The sequence below is a fragment of the Trachemys scripta genome, chromosome 5, assembly GCF_013100865.1.
Source record: "Trachemys scripta elegans isolate TJP31775 chromosome 5, CAS_Tse_1.0, whole genome shotgun sequence".
Lineage (NCBI taxonomy): Eukaryota > Metazoa > Chordata > Testudines > Emydidae > Trachemys > Trachemys scripta.
This window is the reverse complement of record NC_048302.1, coordinates 38,887,872-38,910,956: the sequence shown is the minus strand read 5'-3', so window position 1 is coordinate 38,910,956 and position 23,085 is coordinate 38,887,872. Positions and strand designations below refer to the sequence as shown.

Below are 23,085 nucleotides of genomic sequence, written 5' to 3'. Positions count from 1 at the left end.
TTTTGCTGCTCTGTCTCTTCCTGCTCTTGTTGTGCTTTCTTTTCACACAGCTGTCTGCAATGACCTCCTCCTCCCTGTGCACCAAGTGTCCTCACTCTCCTCTTTGAAATCTCTCTTCTGCACTCTATTTGCCTTGCTTTCCACTGCCGATTTCTCTTCCACTGCTGTCCATTCCTCTTGCAGCTTTTATTTTAAAATATAAGAATTTACATTGCCTGCTGTGTAATCTCTTTCCTTGTCCCATATTCTTAACCCTCATCTGTCCTTTCCCAGGACCCGTCCTTTGTCTGTTATCTTAGTATTCTGTGTTTTGTCTCTTGCCCTGCATGGGCTACCCTTATTGCCAGTTACAGAGCTGGGGAGGCTGGGGTGGGGGGAAGTGATCAGGCACTGCAGGACTGCCCCTGCTGGTGGGTGGTGGATGGGGCCGTGAGGGGTGGGGTGGGCATGGGGAGGTAGGCAGAACCACGATTCTCCTTCCCCCACAATTCTCTGGCCAGAGGAACTAAGCCAACATAAAAGAAGTAATCTGCTGCTGGAGGAGGGCGATCACAGGCTATTTTGCCTTTGGATCAAGAGAGAAACCAGAGAACTAATTGTGACAGTCACAGTCTACACGCTGGCCTGCTCCTGGGGCAGTGCAGCTATGCAATGTAAGAGCTAGGTAGTATTATTAAACACTTCCCTTTACTTGGGGGAAGATTGCAAAGTTACAATCGTATCCTTATGTTATAAATTCTTTTGACTAGTGACCTTCTAAAGATCTCTGTTCAGAACCCTTCAAAATTATGGAGCTATACAAATGTTTATCAACAGTAACCAAAATGATCCATATGTCTACACCAGGGGAGGAAGTGTATTTTTAACATGTTAGCAAACACATATTAACTAGGGTAAACAAAGCAGTTACAGTTTTAACATGATTTGGCTGGTAAAGTAACCCCTTACCTCATCCAAGAAACACACATTAAAGCTACAGCTGCCTTGTCTACACTAGAATTTTAACATGTTTGCTAGCACGTGTTTAAAAATACCGCACAATTTTTCCAAGTGATGACAAGGCCTAAGCGTATGTAATATTGTGCTTGCTGATATTAAGGTTTAACAGTGTTTTCTAGAACTATAGTGCTATCTTGTGTGTAAAGGAGAATCTGGCATTATGTTCTTTTTGCTTCCAGGAACTAAATTATAAAAGTTAACTTCTTAGCTGTTAAGGTTACATTGACAGACAGGTCCTATTTAAAGTGCACTCATACCTAGAATACTTAGATATTTAATTGGATTGTGTTGATACGTTTTTATCTCTGATTAGATCTGTGCTTTAGATTTCTGCAGTTGTTTTGTTCAGTTCCAAGAATAAACATTGCATTAGGGACACAGTGATGGAGAGAAACAGTAAACAGAAATGGATTACGAATACTAGACTGACTGACTAATGGCCTCTAAGCATTGCTAACCTTACTGCTTTAGTATATGACTAATGTTAAAAGATGGTGGAATATTAAAACTCACATTTAGAAATGAAATGAAAAATGAGAATTAAATACTAAAAATAAAATATAGTTTTCAGTCAAACTTTTAGAGAAGGACAATACACAATATGGTATAAGTAGTTGTTAATTTGCTGGGGATTCAGTGCTGAGAAGGGATTGGATGATTCTGTTTGATTAAAAGCAGGAGCCCTTATTCATTGTCTTTATACTTAGGAGTATAAAGACAACTCATTTATTATAATATTGGTTTGGCTGAGCATTGCAACACAGAGCCTTTTTCATACAATCAGCTGCAGCTATTGGAGTGCAGTAATCATCCTGTTTCTAGCATCTGAGTCTCCTTCCTCTCTCATTTTTACTTATGTGCATCTAACTTAACCTCTAGACTTCAGCCTATGCTGCTGATTATGCTTCCCCAAAATTGCTGCCATAAATGCCCACTCTTCCCTCCTAGAGGTTTGATCCTTGACCGTTACTCTCCCTCTCCTAGCTCTGTGGGATGAAATAATGAAGAGCCCCATGGCATTATCTCTTGTGACTTGGTGGGAAGGAAGAATAGATATCCTTTCCAACTTGGGTGGCACCTGTCTATTGTCCCTTCTATGGCCTAGTGTAAAAGGGGACTGAAGATCTTGGTGTCAGGGAGGAGTATGTCCATCTTGCAGAAGAAGGATACAAGGGGAATGCTCTCTGTGTCCCTAGCAGGAGCTCTTGAATGCTGAATAGCATGTTGGTGTTGTCTCTTGGAAAGTTGGGGGAGAAGGAGCCACACACAGCCATACCTTACAAATTTGGGCCTTGATCTTGTGTAAAAAAAAAAAAAAAAACACACACAAAAAAAACCAACATAGAAGTTGCACTGGTTTAACATCACACCTTTAGTTAAACCAGTGCAACTTTGTGTGTGGACTGTCTGTTTAAAAATAGCTTATATAAATTTAGCTAGAACTACTTGAGTAAAGTTAAGCATCTGCGTAAAACATTGCAGGATTGGGGCCTTGATGCCTTCTCTTACAACTGAACTTTTTGGTATGTGTCAATTCACATGTGTATCTTTTTACACTTAAACTGTTCTCAGTTTATAAATCCAGTCTTTGGACACTGCTAAGTCACAGTTAACTTGTATCACTTTATTATGCTTCAGCAGTGAATAGCCATTTCAGTTAGCCTGTACAAGAGTGGAATACTTAACTTCTAGTATGGGAATTTCATCCCACCAAAACTAGTCTGGAGAAGAGAAGACTGAGAGGGGACATAAGAGTTTTCAAGTACATAAAAGGTTGTTAACAAGGAGGAGGGAGAAAAATTGTTGTTCTTAACCTCTGAGGATAGGACAAGAAGCAATGGGCTTAAATTGCAGCAAGGGCGGTTTAGGTTGGACATTAGGAAAAACTTCCTAACTGTCAGAACGGTTAAGCACTGGAATAAATTGCCTAGGGAGGTTGTAGAATCTCCATCATTGGGGATTTTTAAGGGCAGGTTGGACAAACACCTGCCAGGAATGGTCTAGATAATACTTAGTCCTGCCTTGAGTGCAGGGGACTGGACTAGATGACCTCTCGAGGTCCCTTCCGGTTCTATGATTCTATGACTACCTGGAAGAATTTTGAGGGACTGGGTATTATGTAATGTGGAAATGTGACCTTGTCAGGTAAATTGAGGAGTTTCTACCATGAATTACAAATCTTAAGGACCTTTCATGATATCGTTTTAATTTCTCTCCTACCATTTTATACAGTTGACCTTATATTGCCTGTATTTTTCTGCTGTTTCGAACAAACCTTATCTCTGAAATTTCCTTGTTTTTCCCCCAGTTGGCCTTCTGTGAGTTAGTCTGAGAAAGTTAAAGGATGGAAGCTGAAAAGCCACCTAATCTGATTGAGTGTAGGGTGGCAGGAAAGGGATATGGTAGACAAGAACATATATTTAAAAATGTGAACATATACTACATAAAAACACTTTTTTTTTTTATTAAACAAGAGAAAATTATGCCTCAGAGCAAGGAACATAAAGCATTTCAGTTAGGATAATGCCTACAACAAAAAAGTATTCTGAAGCCCAACAATATACAAGATCTGTTGCTGCAAACTGAAGACAACACTATTATGGGAATAAAATCGTAGTTAAATGGTTGATCATGCTGCTAATGTGATATGTTTGGGACAAAACTCTTGGGGGAACATATCAATTCATACGTTCATGGCATGTGTTGTGAATAACAGGTAATATTTTACAATTTTTATTTTGTTTACATAGGCTTGAATTAGTTTATAGACATGTACATGCTCAGTGCTACTTAAACAGATTTTCTGTATGTTCAAAAACCTCAATGTTAAGTATTTTGATTTGATACTTCAAAAAACAATGTTGAAATCATGCAAATTTAATGTAAACTCTATAGCTGCCAAATACTTTACCCTTTATAAAGATGCCTGTTGCAAAATACTTTCTTATAACCTTATGCAGAGATAATATTGGTGCTGACGTTTTGTAGTTCTTTATTAAACAAATGTCATGTGAATTTCAGCCTCTTTCAAAATACAGAAAAATATTATTTGCCAAATGGAGGATATATGTGGTAGGGGAAACTGTTGTAAAATAACAATGTCACAAAATATGAAAAGAAAAACCCCAAACACATTAGCTTATTGTATAATAATGTTTGTAGTTCTACATTATAGACACAGCCTTAAATTTGCAAAGTGGTGTATGAACTTTAAGTTTTAGCCATCCAGCTCTCCACTGCAACCCTGTTTAGTGTGTGCTCCTTAGGAGAATGGGAGGCAGATAGAACAAAATTGTCTTTTTCTTCTGAAGCTAAAGTGATACAAAAGATTGTAGTTTGGTAACTCATGCATTCTTTGTGTAATCATTATTTAGGGTGAAAAATTTGGCCCGTTTGCAGGAGAGAAGCGAATGCCTCAAGAACTGGATGAAAACACAGACTGCAGACTGATGTGGGAGGTGAGATCTATGGGGCCGATTCTGCAAACGCTTATTATCACATGTAGTGCTTGCTACCATGAGTAATCCCAAAGTGGCATTACACCCAGTAGAAAGCATTTGCAGGATTAGGCTCTTAATTACTATATATTAAATAATTTTTTATTAACTTCGGGGGATTATTTTGACCCCAAGTAGGAGTTTTTACAAAGCCTAACATCAATATAAATGTTTCTTTGATTTTTTTTTAAAATATATTTTAAGGGAAATCATTTCCTTTTAAGGGAATAAGGAATAACACCTAAATCCTGCTAATTTATGAGACCCTAAGAATGAAACTAATTGCCATCCAGGCTGAGGAATGTGAAAAAAGTAAACAACAAGCAAGGTGAAAAGCTGATTATGAACACTGAAGCCTTTTTAAAAAAAAAAAAAAAAAAAAAGTATGTTAGTGATGGTTAAGAGACTGTTGTTATTTTATTAAAATTTTAGCCTGACCATGCCCCTTTAAAAGTTGAACATATTGCAATGGAAGAGATTAAAAAATTACATTAGGGAGCCGCTTTGTGGCCTGATCATTGGGTTTGAGATACCTAGGATTAGGTCCTGTATTTGCTAGTGTTTGAAAACTTTTTCAAACATTGTTACAGTCTAACATGGCTTTTTTGGGCCCCAGCCTCATGCTGCTTTTGAACTGTTCCAGTTGTATTGTAGATCTGTGCTGTAGGTTGGCAGGTAATTGGCTCCTCTCTTCTCTCCATTCTGCAAGTGTAGAGGAGGATAAAGAAAGGAACTTGTAAAAGGGCCTAAAAATTGCAGAAGGGAAGGAGCAGTGGCGGCATGGCACAATCTCCTCAAGCTTTGGAGACGCATAGCTGGGTGGGTGGAGCTCTGTGGGACTGTTAGTAGAGAAGACCCATGGATCAGCTACTCTATGTCATGCTCCCCTCAAGATCCCACAGGTTGCTACAGAAAAACTGCATTACTTTTATATAGCACTTTCCACATTCAAGGTGTTTTAAGCAAGGATATTTGAAAGCAGTATTCAATAAATCTGGAAATGTTTCTAACTCTTCATTGATATGAATTGGGTGCTGTGTTATACAGGTGGCTACCATTTTTTTTTAATGACAATTGCAGTACAATATATAGCTGTGACGGGTTGGACCTTCCCCCCCCTCCTCCATCTGGGATGCGACCTGATGAACTGGGGTTTCACTGAGCCTCTCCTGCTCCACCAGCCTGGATTCCCGCTCCTTGTTTTAATGAATTAGATTCTCCAGCCTCTTGCAGCACACACACACACAGCTAGGGCCACACCTAGCTGCAGATGCAGACTGACGTCAGCTCTGTGAGAGAGGACTCACCCAGCACTCACGTGTACACTCCTTTTGGGAGATAAACCCAAAATAATACTGTCTTGCACTGTATAGAAAGATCTGCACAGTGCAAGCTCATAAAAATTTGCTCTCTCCCTCAATGTGGAGAGAGATGTGCACAGCTTCTTGTCCCTCCTCCTGAGGTTGGAGGCATAAAGGTTACTATAACTTGTTTATTGTGTGGCAGCAGATGAAATGTCCCGTTCCCACCATGTATTCAAAGAATTATCTATGCATTTACTAAAAGGGAAATGAAGCTTTTTAAAAAATAATAATTTAGTATTAACATAGACAGACTACATACACAATATAACCTGGTCTCACCACAATCAAGTTATCTGTAAAAGCATGCTAGAAATCAGATTCTGCATAGCTAAACAACTTATGAAAGAATGCTAAAAGACAGCCTCCCGATACCCCAAATCAGTATAAATCTAGTGATGTGGGAACAGCAAAAGGTTCACAATTGGATCAAGCCTGTGAAGGTCTTCACCACTGATTGGTTCTCGTTTTGACTGGTTATGAGAGAATATATGCAGTGCAAACACACCTATGTTCCTTCTTTGTATGAGTTGGTTCTATATTCCAGGAGAGCAACTGATAGTTGTGGTGTCATGGCAACTGGCTTTATTTCATTGGCCTTCATCAATTTAAAAAAAGTATGCATTTGAGGTCAGTTGTGTACTGAATGCCCTACAATTTGGTATCGTAGAACTATCTCACTTTTTCACTACATTTCTACAGGTTACCTTCAATCAATAAGATATACTACCTGGGGTAGACTTTAGAACACATTGGGTAGGTAAAGGCGCCAAGATGAAGGCCTTCTAACTTAGGTTGCTCATGGAATGCAATAATCTTTCAAATGCCTTGTTGCTGATGTTTATATTGAGTGTATCCTTTCTTTGTAAGGCAAAAAATAAAAGCCAAACACATGTGTTTACTGACAACATTAACATGACTCCATTGATAGCAAACCAGAAAATTAGGGTTTTTTTTGTGAGTTGTTCTAAAACCATTGCATGACATCTTACTCCAACATAGTTTTGAGAGTCTTGAAAAGATTCCTGCATACCAAATTTTATGATTTCCTGGATGTTTGAACCCAGGCAGTTTGTATTTATTAGAGTTGATCTGAATACTAGTTCTATAATGTAATTTTAATCATGCTGAGTAGCCTGGAGTTGAAATTTGGGGCCAGGAATTTATAAAGTTAAAGGCAGCTGAACAGTCCAAATAGATGGTTATTCCAGAAACTCTGTAGGGCAGTTATAATAGCTTGCTAAGTTAGTAGCCATTTACTTGGACCAAATGTAATATGAATACATATTTTAGTGACTATTAAAGCAAAATTACTTGAGTGTAAATCTGTAAAATCAAAATACTGCATTTTTGGAGGCTAAGAAGGAAAATGCTCTACTTTTTCAGAGATTGGATAAATATGGACAGGGCCAGAACATGTTTTCTCACTGTGTCATACGTAATCTTAGCCTCCATTTAGTAAGACCATCTTCTAGAAAAGTCAGGGGAAATGTAGTCTTTCTGCTGGGCTCACCTGAAAAAATATTACCACCATACGTTTCTGGTTGTGCACAATATGTTGTGGTCTGATGTGGTCTGTGCTTGATCTGTGATGAGAACAACATTCTGAATGAGCTTTTTTAAAAAGGTCACACTGAAAGAGAACTGTACTTCCATGTTTTTCTTTGGTCTTTGTAAAACATAGAACTTAAAAGAATTATTGTGTTCCAGTGATCTTCAGTAATTTTGTTAAATAACGATCTGAGCATATCAATATTTGTGATTGTTATATATAGCAGAATGTCCTTATTCTGCCTGCAATTCCTATGCGACTTCTACTCTTTTGAAGAAGTCAAACATTTACACTTGCTCATTCAAGAAACTCTCTAAAGGATTGATACAAGAGCATCCTGGATTCAGCTGTCAAATTCAACTCCGTAAGAGCGGCAGCTTGCAATTTATTATTGAAGAGTTAAGGGGGTGAAAAAAATGAAGGGTAGATAACCAAGTAGTTGTATTTTTTTAAATGATTTCTAACTCTAACGTTTTCTCTAAGTATCAGACGGGTAGCTGTGTTAGTCTAGATCTGTCAAAAGCGATAAAGAGTCCTTTGGCACCTTACACGTCTGACGAAGTGGGTATGCACCCACGAAAGCTTATGCTCCAATATGTCTGTTAGTCTATAAGGTGCTACAGGACTCTTTATCGCATTTTTGTCTAAGGTCATCAGTCTCTTGGACTAACTGCATGTCATACTGTTTAGATGCAACTAATTTTTGATGATGATCTGTGAAAGAGAGCTTTGGTCTCATAATTTTTAGGGCCACCCAAATGCCCTGATGGCATTTATATGTTCATATGCTGAAGTCCATCTATTTTATTTAGAATATAATCCAAAGCATGGCAGTTTTAAACTTTGCTTTATTTGTCCCAAGGGAAAATAAAGGCAGAACAGAATACTCTTTGGGCATTGTATTATTTTACATAACTTTTTACCTCGGGAGGCTACTTTAATGTTACCCCCAGTATTTGTTTTCTGCAGGCTATGTGGGAGGGGGAAAGGTGTTCTCTTGCATACATTTTCTTATTTTCCCAAAACCAAGCAAGTGGCTTTTCATTTTGAGTTCTGTTGGAATATGGCAAACATTGTTTTAGCATTGATTTTTGGCAAACATTAATGCAGAGAGGACTGGAAGGACTTAGTCCTTTCCAAATTTCCTGACAAACTATGAAGAAATGTTGGTCAGGATAAGCTGCCACATAATACACTTATAGCAATGAACATTATATATTTTAGGCTTGGCTTCTGTCTATCTGCCAAGATAATGCTGTAAATTAAATATGAGAGGAGCAGACACATGCTAGAAATCAGTCTTTTTGTGGGAGCTACTGCTTATGTTTATTTATATTAGAGAATGAAATGAGCTTTTGTTTCTGCTACTTACTCTCAACACTGTTGCAGTGACAAATTGGTTACAGTTATAAGACCTGACTTTCATTGACTTCAGTGGGCTTTGGATCAGACCCCTAATGTTTCTGTTCAAGGTATGAAAAGTTGAAAGTTTTTAATTTAATCTTTGGTAGAATTATATCATCTTTCCTGCTAATCAGAAATGTGAGCTAGAATGGGAGAAGTGCCTTTTATACACAGTGTAACAGCTCACAATATTTCTGAGATTTCACAGAAGAAAAAAATCTTGAACTGAAGCTTGTTATATTTTCTTGCTCAGAAGATTAATGCTTGCAATGTCAGTGAAATGGGATTCAGCAATGTAGTGTGCAGTTATTCTATGACATGATGGAATGTTCTTCTGATGCTTTTATTCTTTAGAGAATTTTTACATTTTAAGGCATCTTCTAAAATGGTTTGCTTCAATGGCTCTGTAGGCAGCTTTGTTTACTCCTCTTTCCAGAAATATTCTTTGTCTAACTATTTCCCCTGCCATTCTCACAATCATGCACATAAATGTATGTGCCTGTATTTAAAATTATCACCACATCAAAGCTCAAACATTGGAAATAGGGTTTCCAGTTGTTTTTCCCCTACTCTGATTTTAATTTTCAAATTTTGGCATAAATTTTGACTCTTCTAGAAATGCTTTTGGTGGGGTTTTATTGCCATCCTAATTTGACTAGTAATAATTTTTCTTATCACAATTTTTCATCAGTTATTTAGTATAGATTCATGTATTTTATTAAGTGCTTGGTTTAAGCTTGATTTTTATCACCCTTACTCACTTTAGCCCTAATCAAAGATATTTACTTCAGTGGTCTTTGGAACAGGCCCATTGAGTAGCACCTTGCTGCACATTTAGTCTAGTGATTCCTGTGGGACTACTCTCAGAGGTGGTGTGGCTTGTGGTGAGTGAAGAATCAAGCCCTTAATTATTAAACTTCTTTAAAATATTAAATGTTTTTGAAATGGCTTTAAGAATCCGGAGTTGATTGAATTAAGTGTTCCTACTCCAATTTAAACTTTGTTAAAAAAATGCATCACAGACTGTGACATCTGGTCTTTTCTGTGCTTTTACCCTGTACTACACAGATTTCACAGGGGAGACCAGTGTTTCTCAAACTGGGGCTCCTGATTCAAAAATGGGCTCTCTCTCTGTGTGTGGGGGGGATGGGGGTTGCAAGGTTATTTTAGGGGCGTCATGATATTGCCACCCTTACGTCTGAGCTGCCTTCAGAGCTGGGCGGCCAGAGGGTGGTGGCTGTTGGCCGGGCACTAAGCTCTGAAGGCAGCATCCCGCCAGCACCATCACAGAAGTAAAGGTGGCAATACCATACTATGCCACCCTTACTTCTGCACTGCGGCCTTCAGAGCTGGGTGGCTGGAGAGTGGCAGCTGTTGACTGAGGGCCCAGCTCTGAAGGCAGCAGCGCAGAAGTAAGGGTGGCAATACCATGCTATGCCCTCCTTATTTCTGTGCCACTGCTGGCAGCGGCTCTGCTTTCAGAGCTGGGCTTACGGCTACCAGCAGCTGCTCTCTGGCCACCCAGCTCTGAAGGCAGAGCCGCTGCCAGCAGCAGCACAGAATTAAGGGTAGCGGTACTGCAGTCCTCCAGCCCTTGCAACCCCCCACAACTCCTTTTTTGGTTCAGGACCCCTACAGTTACAACACCATGAAATTTTAGACTTAAATATCAGAAATCATGAAATTTGCAATTTTTTTTTTTTTAAATCCTATGACCATGAAATTGACCAAAATGGACTGTGAATTTGGTAGGGCCCTACTTATAGATCCTTACCTTTCTCTGGAGAAAGATCAGCAAGATATTAATAGAAATCTGAGAATTTTCTTTTAGAGACATTAAATTGATCACATAAGTCTCAGTTATTTCATTTATTGTAAAAGAAATTTGACTAAATTAACTCAGTAATGTATTTGACACCACTGTGTTCAAGCTCAGGTAGATATTTTCCAGACATTAATATGAAAAGTGTGCTATCATCCACTGCACACTATAGATATCTTCATGCATTTTAGATATCTAATTATTTATAATGCTCTACTAGGATATTACCTTACTGCCGCTGATGCTAGAACATCAGGCTCCACCTGTCTGCAGATTTGCCCTACCGTTTATAGGGCTGGGGGCGGGGAGGATGGGGATCACATCCTCTCTGTCAGTTAAATTAAATCCATTCTACTCATTCATGGAAGAACTTTTCAATCAGAGGAACGATTTTACAAAATTAACTTGATTGCAGTGTAATGGTGAAAGGACATTTTTTTGGGCCCAAATATTGAGTTCCATTTCCAGCTCTGACACTGACGTTCAGTGTAACCTCAGGCACATCATTTAACTTTTCAGGGCTTCATTTTATCCCTGGTAATATTGTAGATGCCTGAATACTTATTTACCTCACAGGAGTCTTGTGAGGTTTAAAAACACTTCAAATTTGACCTTGTTAGGAAACCTTTTTAAAAACCATTTCATCTGAAATAATTGCCAGCTCTGTGTTTGGGGTATACTGTTGTTTGAATGGTTTTTAAAATCCTTTCTTGGACTATCAGGCCAAACATCACTTGCTGATTTTCAGGAATTGTACTTAAAACTGGGCATATCATTTTACCGGACACAGACTAGACCCATTATTACCAAGCTGGAAAATATAATTTCAAATATATGTAATTATTCCTGCAGTCAGGTGTCAGCACCTTGTTTACTGGCAAGGTAGGGAACATGAACATATTGCCACTAGCAATATAAACTTTGTCTTCTTTTAAATAGGTTTTCTACAGTCTCTTATGAATGGCCACTATTCAGATATATATTTGTGGGTGTGGAGAATAGGCAATGCTGTGCTGTTACTCTTTGCAAAAGGCTCCCTCAAACACGCCCAGCCTGAGTCTGTGATACATGTGAGTTTCCCTGGTTAAATATTCTTTCCTTCCATCGATTCCATACAATTCCCTGTTGACAATAGTAGTGGCAGGCAGATTCTCCTGCAGCCTCTAGTTGTGGGGTGGTTGGACATATAGGGAGCACATCACTTCTGGTCATAGATTCCAATGCCAGAAGGGACCATTGTGATCATCTAGTCTGATCTCTTGTATAACACAGGCCATAGAACTTCTCCAAAATAATTCTTAGAGCCGATCTTTTAGAAAAACTTCCAATCCATGACCCTTGGTAAATTGTTCCAATGGTTAATTATCCTCGCTATTTTAAAAAAAAAAAATTATGCCTTATTTCCAGTCTGAATTTGTCTAGCTTCAACTTCCAGCCATTGGATCATGTTGTACCTTTCTCTGATAGATTGAAGAGCCCTCTATTAAATATTTGTTCCCCATGTAGATACTTATAGACTGTAATCAAGCCATCCCTTGATCCTTAAAGTCTTGTCTGGGAGTGTGTCACAGTTGGTGGGTGGATGGGGATAGGGGCCTTTGGAGCCAGGAAACTCTAGTTTATGTAGAAAGGGGTTGGGGTAGGGTAGTGAGTATCTCTTAGCTGGGGGGGATTATAAGAGGAAGCCATTTTCCCCAGGGTGGTGGTGGGGAGAGGGCAAGTGTAGGCTTCATGTTCCATTCCAGTATTGGCTCCTGAGGCTCTAGTGCCTGCCTGCCAAGCCTCAGTCTGATGAGGAGAGAGGCAAGCTGCTGTGTCTTCAGGACTGTTGCCCAACTGCTGCTTGGCATCTTCTCTTGTCTTCCTTTCTCACTAGCACAGCTGGAGCAGCTGCTGTGGTGTGGGAGAGCTACTGAAATTGCATAGTACATTTCTTATGCTTTCCTAATGGCACTGGTGGGGTATGAAGGAGGGGAAACCCCTTTGCTACAATCGCTGTGGCTATGGCAATTATGAGCACACCTGCAATACAGCATCTGTCTGAGTGGCAGCCATCTTAGTTCTTTCCCCTTGGATGGCTGAACAGTTTTACCAGCACATCTGAACATAGGATTTTAGCACACATCTGTGAAACGTGTTTTTGAATGTCTCCTACTTCCCCAAACATAACTTATTCCTGTGCTCCATGATCACACCACTAGGCATGGGGGCTAGCTGAAGGATTTTAGGGAAATGATTCTTGGAGGTATACCCCAAACTCAATTACTGATGTTTACAGTGTCTGCATTTAGGTTCCCCATGCCTCAAACTGTAGAACTGGAGTCCAGCTGTTTGTTCCTTGTGATTGATTTGCATTAGTTTACAGTTTTAGAACTGTCTTTGTAAGGGTAAGAGCTGGATGCATTCTTTTATAAATAAAAGTTGTTTTCTTTCATGGGGCTCAGAGGCTAGCTCTGTTAAGAAAGGGCTCATATGAGCCCCCGTTGGCTCATCAGTGAGAACAGGGCGTCCGTAAATGTCACTAATCCAGTCCAGTGTAACATACAATGTTTTGAATATATTTTTCTTGACTTTTTTCCTCTGTTTCACATCTGTATATTTAATGCAACATTATGTCTTTATGAGGTGAAAAAAGCAATAGAAAATCAAACACATGTCTTCAAGGGTTTTATGGTCAATAGTTTCCTTATGTGTTAAATCCTTGATGCACATTCAACATCTCTTCATGCGTTGGCAGGCACTGAGAGCGCCCAACTGAGATGACTGTAAAACTGAGATGAATATAAATTCTTCCAATATAATTTGAGGATTAAGCAAATGAAAAAATAGATTAAAAGGAAGGTAGAAGAACATATGGCTTTTATAGTATGAACTTGATTGTTTCTCTTTTGCAACCTAAGTCAAGATCTGATGAAAACCTTTCTAGGACCAGCTTGGTGGGCCTCCCTGACTCCCACTCTTGGTAGTTATTGCCAAGTCCCAAAGCCATTAGCTTGTCTTTAATTGCTCAAAGATGTAAATCTGTGCTGTTAAACATTTTTCATACAGAGATTGTGTTCTGCAGCTTACATATTTAGAACAGTGTGGGCATAGCAACGTAACTATCTTGATGCTCAGTTATGGTTTTCAGGTCTTTTTAGGCTGTGAGTACAACATAAACTTGTGCTATTGTGGAAAAACTGAGTTTACCTGTAAAGTGTGATTATGTGAATTCCATCTATATTCTTAATCCAAGCAGACGTATTTTGTCACCAACCCCCAGATGTGTTTTTAGAAGGGGGAGTGAAGAATAGTTTAGCCAGTTGAAACTACAGGTGGAAACATAAGTATTTGCATTCTGCCAATCTGAGTTGTAATGTGGACAAAATACCAGGAATGCTTATGGAAAAAAAATGCTATGAAATCTTTAGTGATCTCTAGCAGTACGTGGCACTGCAGAACAAGAACATTTCATGCACTATACCTTCTGTGTGGTTCTCCCATCTATATACTGACCAGGCCTGTCCTGAGAAAATCAGACAAGATGGCCTGGTTCTAGATCAATAAACTTGGTAGAGAGGTTGATTTTTTCCCCTATCACTGACATTTTAAGATGGAATGAGTGTGATGATCACTCATTCATGAGTTGCACTTGTGCAGGTAAAATGTACCTTTCATGATACAGTGCAGTCTTTTGAAGTAGCCCCTTCACTTAATGAGACTAATTTCCTTTGCACTCTAATTAAATAACTTACAGCCTATCCCCTGCATATTACATTAATTTGATTTTTATCATATCCTCCACTGCTCAGGTGAAAGTTCAGCCAGGTATAATTTAAGATTGAATGGTGACCATTGGGGCCACATGTTTATACTTTGTGTCAAGATTAGTATAGAAAACAAAGCTTAAGGAAGTGAAGGGACTAAGAGGAGATGCACAGTATGTTTGTACATGGGCCTTGACTGAGGAAAAGGCCTGGAAATGATAGAAGACAAAAATATAATTGGAGGATTTAATGAGGGATGTGTTACAAGAAGAATATGATTTTATGAAAGGTATTTGACTAAGTTGATGGGAGAGATGAGATTCAGGGGGACAGAAGGCTGTAGCTCAAAGGTAGGAGGTATTTGGAGATGCAAAACTGTGGGATAGGTGCCTCTCCCCCCGGCCGTGGCAGGTCTGGGGCTTGTGGGGAGAGGTGCCTCTCCCCGCTGTGGCAGGTCCAGGGCTGGGGGAGATGTATCTCTCCCCGCCGCAGCCCTGAGCGGCTGCGCAGCACTTAATAGGCTGCTTTGCAGCTATGCAACTTAGAGGGAATGTAGGTGAGGAAGGTGAAGGAAGGTGGAGTGGGAGAGGAGGAGGATGTAGTAGCAAAGGAGGAAGAGGAAAGTGCCCTCTTGATTGTATCAGTTTTTTTGAAATATTTGGCAAAGAAGAAATAAAGGAAGTATGTTTATGGAGAGTCAGAGAGGAGGCAGATGGGCGTTGGTCAGGAAAGAGAGAGGTAGAGTTCAGTAAGGAAGAGATTGAGAAAAGAGAGAGTAAACGCAGTGGAAGAAACTGACACAGTTGCTGGAGTTCTTAGTAGTATATCCACTGTGAGATATCCTAAGCAGATAATGCATCATGTGCTTGATGGCAAAAATAAAATGTTTGCCAATATCTGAGCATATGTGCTGAAAGCAGGATTCACCTGCCAAACACCAGGTGGACTGGACACTTTCAATGTCTTTGTGCTTGTGTCTAAAACATACAATAAAAATTAATCTAGCACTTTGTTTTTTTCTTTATATATAAGATTTAATCTTTCCCTTTTTTCTGAGATACTGTTTCTGGTGTTTATTTTGTTAAATGGTTTTTAATATTTCAGGTTCGAGGGAGTAAAGGCGAGGTCCTTTATGTTCTGGATGCTAGCAATCCACGATATTCTAACTGGCTGCGTTTTGTCCATGAGGCACCATCGCAGGAACAAAAGAACCTGGCTGCCATCCAGGTAAATTTGTTGAATTCTTACCATTCACTTCATGTTATTAATCTGCTTAAGGTTTGTTTGTCTCTTGTTTAGTCTTTATCTCTTGCAGTAAAATTGCAGATTATAAGAAACAAAGCAACTTCAATACTTTTCTTTCTCTGTCCCCCCTTTTGGGAGGTGAGTGTTTGTCCTCAAAGATGTACGATAAATAAACATCTCACCATTAACAAGCCCAAGGACTGAGGGCATTTTAAAGCATCTAGTGTAGTCTTTGAAAGGTTTTAATTAAAATCACTGATTGAAGTTTGCTGTACAGAATTTGTAACCATCTAAAATCCATTTCTAACACTGTTTATATTGAAAAATGGTTTGAATTCACATTTCCAGAATAGTTCACGCAATAATGCTTCTGTTAGATTTTCTCTTTACAGCCCTGTTTGAGCTAGGTAGCTAAGCCTCTGTCTAACTTCAGTGGTACTACTCCTATGCTTGAAGATAAGCATGTGATTATATATCTAGCTGAATCAGAGCTAATTATTTAGGGGTTTATCCTGTATTCCTCGCACCAAACTCCCACTAAAATCTTTAGGAGTGCTCAGAGAAATCAGAATTTAAAAATAATTTTCAAGCAAATAGTCAAAGATATAAAAACAAACAAAATATATTTTAAATATTCCAGTTGAAGCTTTAAGAGATTTAATGGGTTTGCAGGATTACCGGAAGGTAGTAATTGATTAGTCATTGCAGAAGAGCTAAATGATTTTTTTTTTTTAATCACTCTTCATCACAGATGTTCGCTATATCCCTACTCTTTTCAGGTAATAAAGATGAGGCATTGCCAAAAATGTAGGGGTCAAATGAGGGAGGAGCAACTTAAATATATTGTGTAGCGCAGCGTTTCTCAAACTGGGTCTGTGGACCCCTGGGAGTCCACGAGGATATTCCAGGGGTCTACAAGCCCCGCTAATCAACTCCTTTCCTCCCTCCCTTCTTCCCCCTCCCTCCTGCATGCCGGGGAACTGTTCCCCGGCGTGCAGGAGGTGCTAGGAGGGAGGGGGAGGAGCGGGAATGCGGCACGCTTGGGGGAGGGGGCAGAATCATGTCCGGGGCTGCTGGCCCCACTGATCAACACCTCCCATCCCTCACAGAGGGAACCAGCGGCGTGCAGGAGGTGTGGGAGGGAGGTGGAGGAGCCCTTGGGGGTGGGGGCAGAAAGAGGCGGAGAAGAGGAGGGGCAAGGGTGGAGCTGCGTGGGAAGAGGTGGGGTGGGGGCAAAGCCTTGGGGGAAGGGGTGGAGTGGAGGTGGGGCCTGGGACTGAGTGGGGGACTTGGAGGTCCATGAAACAATTTAAAATCAAAATGGGGGTCCTTAGGTTGCTAAAGTTTGAGAACCACTGGCATAGCGTGCAAGTTGTGTACTGTGCCCACATGGATTCAGTTGGCTAGAGTGGGGCTCTGTATGGGCCTAGCAGTCTACCTGAATGCTGTATGTTGCAGAACTGAATAAAAAGTCACAAGGTATAACTGGTTTAATACAAGAGTTCTGAAATAATTTAGGAATAAAGTGCCTGAGCTGCGTACGAAACTATGTAATCTCATAGTTATTAAAATCAGGTAGGTGAATGGGCAACATAATGGCAACGGAGAGTCGGAGTGGATGGCTCACTCCTGGGGTATCAGCAGGATCCAGGTGGATCCATCCCCAGAGGAGCCCAGGGCAGTGCAGCACGGAGTGGACTGTGGATCTTTCCCGCCCTCCCTCCCCATTGCCCAGCGACTCTTGGTGCCGCAAGCTCCAGAGGATTTAAAATATATGGGGCTGCAACCAGCTGAGTGTCCAGGCCAGGGCTGGACAGCAGTGGGGTCAGAATGCTGGGAATCCCCAGTGATCAGGGAAGGAAGGAGGGGGAGAGCAGCAGATTACTACTGGGATAAGGCAAGGCTGGGTGGGGGAGAGTGGGGCTGCTTGTCCCTGCCCTCCCCCGAATCATTGAGACTGCCTGCCCACTCTCCACCTGTTACCCTGCCCTGACTCAGATACCTAGCCAGCCCCGTGCCCCTCCTTGCGCCCCCTTGATAACCTTGTCGTGCTCCCCTAGGGGGGACGTTCCACAGTTTAAAAACAAATGTGGCCTTTGCTGGATTCTAAATTAACTCGAGCCACTCAGGAGAAAAAGAGGGGCATCCCTGAGCAGAGATTTTAGTTGAGCTGGCTGCCATATGCAATAATGTTTAAACCAACTGCACAAACAAAACACCCTAAGAAAGTGTTGGGTTGTATAAATAACTAAATAGAAAATAATACTGAAAATATTATACAATTTGCAAACTGTATAGCCTCGCCTTGAATATTGGGTTTCGTTTTGGTCTCTCTGTGCCAAAACCAGGGAGAAATAGAAGGAGTTGAAAGATGGGTGCAAGAAAGGTTAGAGGCATGGAAAGACTCCCATATTAGGAGATATTGTAAAGATTGGGAGTGTTTAAGTTAGTGAGGAGACAGAGTGGACATGATAGAGGTACAGGAAATAATGAAAGGTAAATTGGGCGCTCCTATTTCCAAGTTGTGTTATAAGTCTTTGGGCATCATCAGTAATGGTATACTAAAATTTCCAGATGTTTTACTGATTTGTTGTACCCTAAGGCCCCAGTACTACACTTCATATATGTGCTTATCTTTACACAGTGTGAGTAGTCGGAGAGACTACTCTCAGGGCATAAAGTTCAATGCTTACGTCTTTGCAGCATTGGAGCCTTTTTTAATATATAGGATGCCAAAGCTCTGACATTTGGTGTAATTCACGAAAACCAACCCATACTCCTTTAATATGGAAATGTTTTGGTAGTCTGATGTTTTTACTGTTATGCAAATTTTGGGCCAATTTCTGTAGTTACTCCAGGCACCGGATCAATGGGAGTTCTGTTTGTGGAATGGCTCTAGTAATGGAACCCTTATTTATTATTAAAGCTAAATACAATATCTCCCTGTATAGCCTTTGTGACAGACTGACAATTTCCTGCAATATCCTGAATGGACTTTATTGAATTAAGTTAAACCTTATTGAATTAGTCTTTGGAGTTCATTGTACTAAAAATGTAATTGTATGTATTTCCATGGTGAGGGTAAATAGGAAAACAGCAGGGGGTCATTAGGCAAATTCACTCATGTTGTTACATCTCCATAGAAGCCACCCCGGGGAAAGGTATGCATCTACTTGTTCAAACTGGATTCTCCAGGGACCCACTGACAAAGAAGGTTTTTGGTTGAGTAGCCAGGTTTTTAAACTGGCTAAGGGCTTTCTTCCTGATGCAGTAAATGGACAGGGCCCCAGTCCACAGAGGCCCTGATCTTAGGGTACAGTTGGACTGAGCTTGCCAGAATTCATATTAGGGTTAAGGTTAATTCTGGTAAGCTTGTTAGTATGTGTGGAAGTTTGTTTGTTTTTTAATGTTTTTTCTGTAATGCTTTTAAGCTTAAGAATAAAGTAGGCTTGCATAGGAAGTCTGTGTGGTACTTGTAGCAACTATAATTGTTATCCATCTCTAAAGAGAAAGCAACCAGGTGTCCTGGGGCAATCTATTTGTGCTGGGAAGTACACGGTGAGGGAAGGGAACTGTGCAGCCTGGAAGCACCCCTGTCAGAAGAGGGGGAGATGTGGGTCTCCAGTCAGAAAGGCAATGGTCAGGGAATTGGAAACCTGAGAGTGGGTGCCCTTGCTGAACCACTCAGGGGAAATACAGGTGTGGTTGCCATGAACTGTGGCAGCCTTCATAAAGATACTGCAATGATACTCTGTTAGACCATGTTTTGCAATCATTGCAAATAGGACATTTCTTAATTTATATCAGCAAAGTGAATTCAACTTTGATATCATTAACTCCAGTTACTTAGCTGCTGCTGCTACTATTACTGAAACTTATTACTGAAGTTACATTGCTGAAAAAGCAGTAAAACAATTAAAACATTAAAATCATTGATAATACAGATTATCTATATCAAACACAAGAGAATCCTAATCTTAACAGTTCAATTGAATAACGTGGAATATGTCATCATAATTACATAGACTACAGGGCTAATTTTCTAATTAACAAGAGAAAATGGAATATTTAAATTCAGATGGGGTTCCAGACCTCTTGTTCTAACTGGCACATTGTAATTACCCTCATGAAACGTAGAAATTCTTATAACGTTAACCTCTCAAGACATTTTTATTGTATGAAAAGGAGGCGTTCTTATGGAGTTTGTTGGGATTATAAAGCTACTACTGGATTTTAATTTTGTCTTTCTAACCCATTGTTCAGTTTTCAGATTGTGCTGTGGGTAAATGCTCTAATGATTTTCATCACTTCAAACCATATAGTTAGAAATAAATATTTGTTGCTGGTACTTACGATGAGCTATAAAATATAAGAATACTGGTAATTAGAGAACAAAGATGTCTTAGGACAGAATGCTCTCTTGGTATCATGACTGCTATAAACTTATCCTAACATTGATTGCAAAGGGTACTTTACAGTAGCTTTTTTTGAAGTCCATTACAAATTTCCCACATGAATTACCAGAAACCCAAACAGATGCTAAATTGCAGCTCCCTTCACTGGCAAAGCTCGTCTTTTCAATTTTTATAGAATATAAGTGGAACTTCTTGATTAGACTGTGGAAAAACCACAGAACCAGATTCTGTTACCATAATTATTGCAGAGAAGTATCATATAAGGCCTTACTCAACATAAGTGTGACAGAATGAGCTTGATAGTCAATTCAGTGTTTGTAGAGCAGGTCATGGCCTTGGATTTAAAAGGGGACGAAGTGTGTATATGTGCCACACAAATAAGATGAACCACATCGCTGAGTGGACTGGAATACGTACAGAAGAATAACTCACCCTGAGATGATTCTGTTGAAGGATCACGCTTAAGAGCACTGATATCTAGGTTTTAAGATTTGTACAACGTGCTTCCTTTTGTGTATATAAAGGGAATTTACCGTCCTGAAGATGCATTTTTTGAAGTAAGCTGGTTGTGCTATGTACCTGATTTGGTAGCTCAGATAAAAGCTGTTTCTGGTATTGCTGGAGTTTAGGATTCTGTAATAAAATAGGATGCTTAGATACTCCTTTGAGTCCAACAACCAGAAAATATTTCTAAATAGTTGTTTAATAACTAATACTGGCATGTGAGCACAAGGAACAGACTAAAAGGTTGGGGTGTACTTCTGGATATACCAATTTTAATTTCTGTGTACTCTACAAATCTGAATTGAATTGTGGGAGGCTTTTCTCACTTATTCCATTAAAGGAGCTCGTGATAGAGGAAGTGTGGTCTGTTCCATTACCCTGAATCCAAAGAGGAAAAATTCAACACAGAAAAATCTCAATTGACAATTGAGTTACAACTTTTATCCTCTGTTTGTATACATCTATAGTAGGGGTAGGCAACCTATGGCACGCATGCCGAAGGTGGCATGCAAGCTGATTTTCAGTGGCACTCTCACTGCCCAGGTCCTGGCCACCGGTCCGGGGGGCTCTGCATTTTAATTTAATTTTAAATGAAGCATCTTAAACATTTTAAAAACCTTATTTACTTTACATACAACAGTAGTTTAGTTATATGTTATAGACTTATAGAAAGAGACCTTCTAAAAATGTTAACATGTATTACTGGCATGTGAAACCTTAATTTAGAATAAATGAAGACTTGGCAGACCACTTCTGAAAGGTTGCCGACCCCTGATCTATAGAGTCATTACTCATGGATTGCATTGCTCTGGGCATCTTCATCAGTGTCATCAACAGTGACACCTGATGGTGTGAACTGGAATCTAGGCCATGCCTTGCAACTGAAACACACATGTGATCTGTGAAATCCAAACAGTCCATTGTATTTGTCATGATCAAAAGCAAAGGGCTGCTATTAAATATCTTATAGGAGCTCTTTAAAAACAAATTGGTCTGGAAGAGTATTGTATTTTCAATATTCTTAATGCTGTGCACATACATTTATCGGTTTGCCAATTGTCATTTTGTGAAATGATCTCTGCTGTAGACTACTGTGCAGCAAAAGCCACTTGGTTGTTAATGTCAAAACTATTTTATAAATAGAATCATAGCCAACCAGAGCTTTAAATTCAGATGCTTTGTTCATTAACAACCAGACATTGTGGTGGTCTGGACTAACTCAGCAAACTATGAGTTAGAATAATGAAATGGCAAAGGTTAATGTGAAAGGAGGTATTTACTGTGAAGCAGTAGAGTGGTTTAAAGTCATACTTAACAAATGTAATACTGGAAGATTAGTATTTGAGAATCAGTCAACACTGTAATAAATATAGTGCGACTGGACTATCTCAGCTTAACAGGCGAGAGTGAAGGCCGGGGGGGGGGGGGGGAGAGAAGAACGCAAGGAAAGCAAGGACAAACTGATAAGCTGCTTAATAAATTTACATATTACAGGACAGTTTTGTGAAAGTCTGAAATCTACTAGTGTCTTAATAACTACAAAGGCAAGATTAACTTGTTATGCAATGTAAGTAGTAAAATGAACACAGTGTTAACACCCTGGATGCTCAGAGGACAGAATTAAAATGGCTGCTTGAAGCTTTCTTTATTATTTTATTTTATTTTATTTATTTATTTTAGGAAAAAGACTGAATTATTTAATTCCAAGGTCATACACATTTATCAAGTTGTTGAGTACACAGCATGTTTAGTGCTTTTTCAGATATTTTTACTTACAAAAACGAGCAAACAAAATGGGCAGCTTTGGAAGAGTGAAGTAGCTGTTTTTCTCCGACAGGCTTTTCAAACGATAGCTGCATTATCAATGTAGTGTGATATCAATAGGAGTTTGGGTTAAACTTAATGAGTATGAGTCTGAGAAACAGTAAAGCCGCTTAGAAGCACTGTGGCTATTAGAGAAGTCTTAAGGTGAGTGTCAATTTAATTTATGTCGACTTTAAGACCTCTTTTTACTGACAGTGTGATGCAAAGGGGGCTTTGGTATAAATGAGAATCAGGCCCCAAATTTTTATTACTCTATGGCCTTCAAAAGCCTGTAGGTGGTTATTTCTCGGTCAGTCTAGCTGCTGTTAATAGTTTTGTTTTTGCTGATGTACAGTGTTATAAGGTAGAAATTAAAAAATAACTTTTTGCAATCAATACTACAGTTACCACAGTAATTTCCTCTCAACTCTTTGGAAAAACTGTTGCCATCTTGGTGGCACTTTATGATAAATGCTGACTTTTTAATGGTGACACTCTTGGTCAGTTATAGGAGTCATTTTGAAATGGGAGTGGGGGGGGGGAAGAAGGTAATATTTACCCTTTGGTATTAAATCCCTGTTGCACAAGAACGCTTAAACATATGTGTAACTAAAAACATGAGCAATCTCAATGAAGTAAATGGGACTTCTCTTGTGCTTAAGATAGGCATATGTAGAAGTTCTTTGCTAGATTAGAGACCAAGTGTCTTGTGTATTGTCTTTGCTTCTCCGGAGCCA

The 23,085-nt window shown here is 39.6% G+C and overlaps 1 protein-coding gene across 8 annotated transcripts in view; it reads left to right on the top strand.

Moving 5' to 3' along the window:
* Window positions 1-23,085, top strand: part of PRDM5 (PR/SET domain 5) — a 138,012-nt gene that overhangs the window by 7,953 nt on the left and 106,974 nt on the right. For 7 of the 8 annotated variants that reach the window (XM_034771862.1, XM_034771863.1, XM_034771860.1 and 4 more), the window contains exons 2-3: window positions 4,374-4,457; window positions 15,486-15,608. In XM_034771862.1, coding sequence (XP_034627753.1) covers window positions 4,374-4,457; window positions 15,486-15,608 — 207 coding nt within the window. Of the gene's footprint in view, window positions 1-4,373; window positions 4,458-15,485; window positions 15,609-22,387; window positions 22,514-23,085 lie in introns of those variants that run through there. The other variant, XM_034771864.1, reaches the window with a different exon arrangement.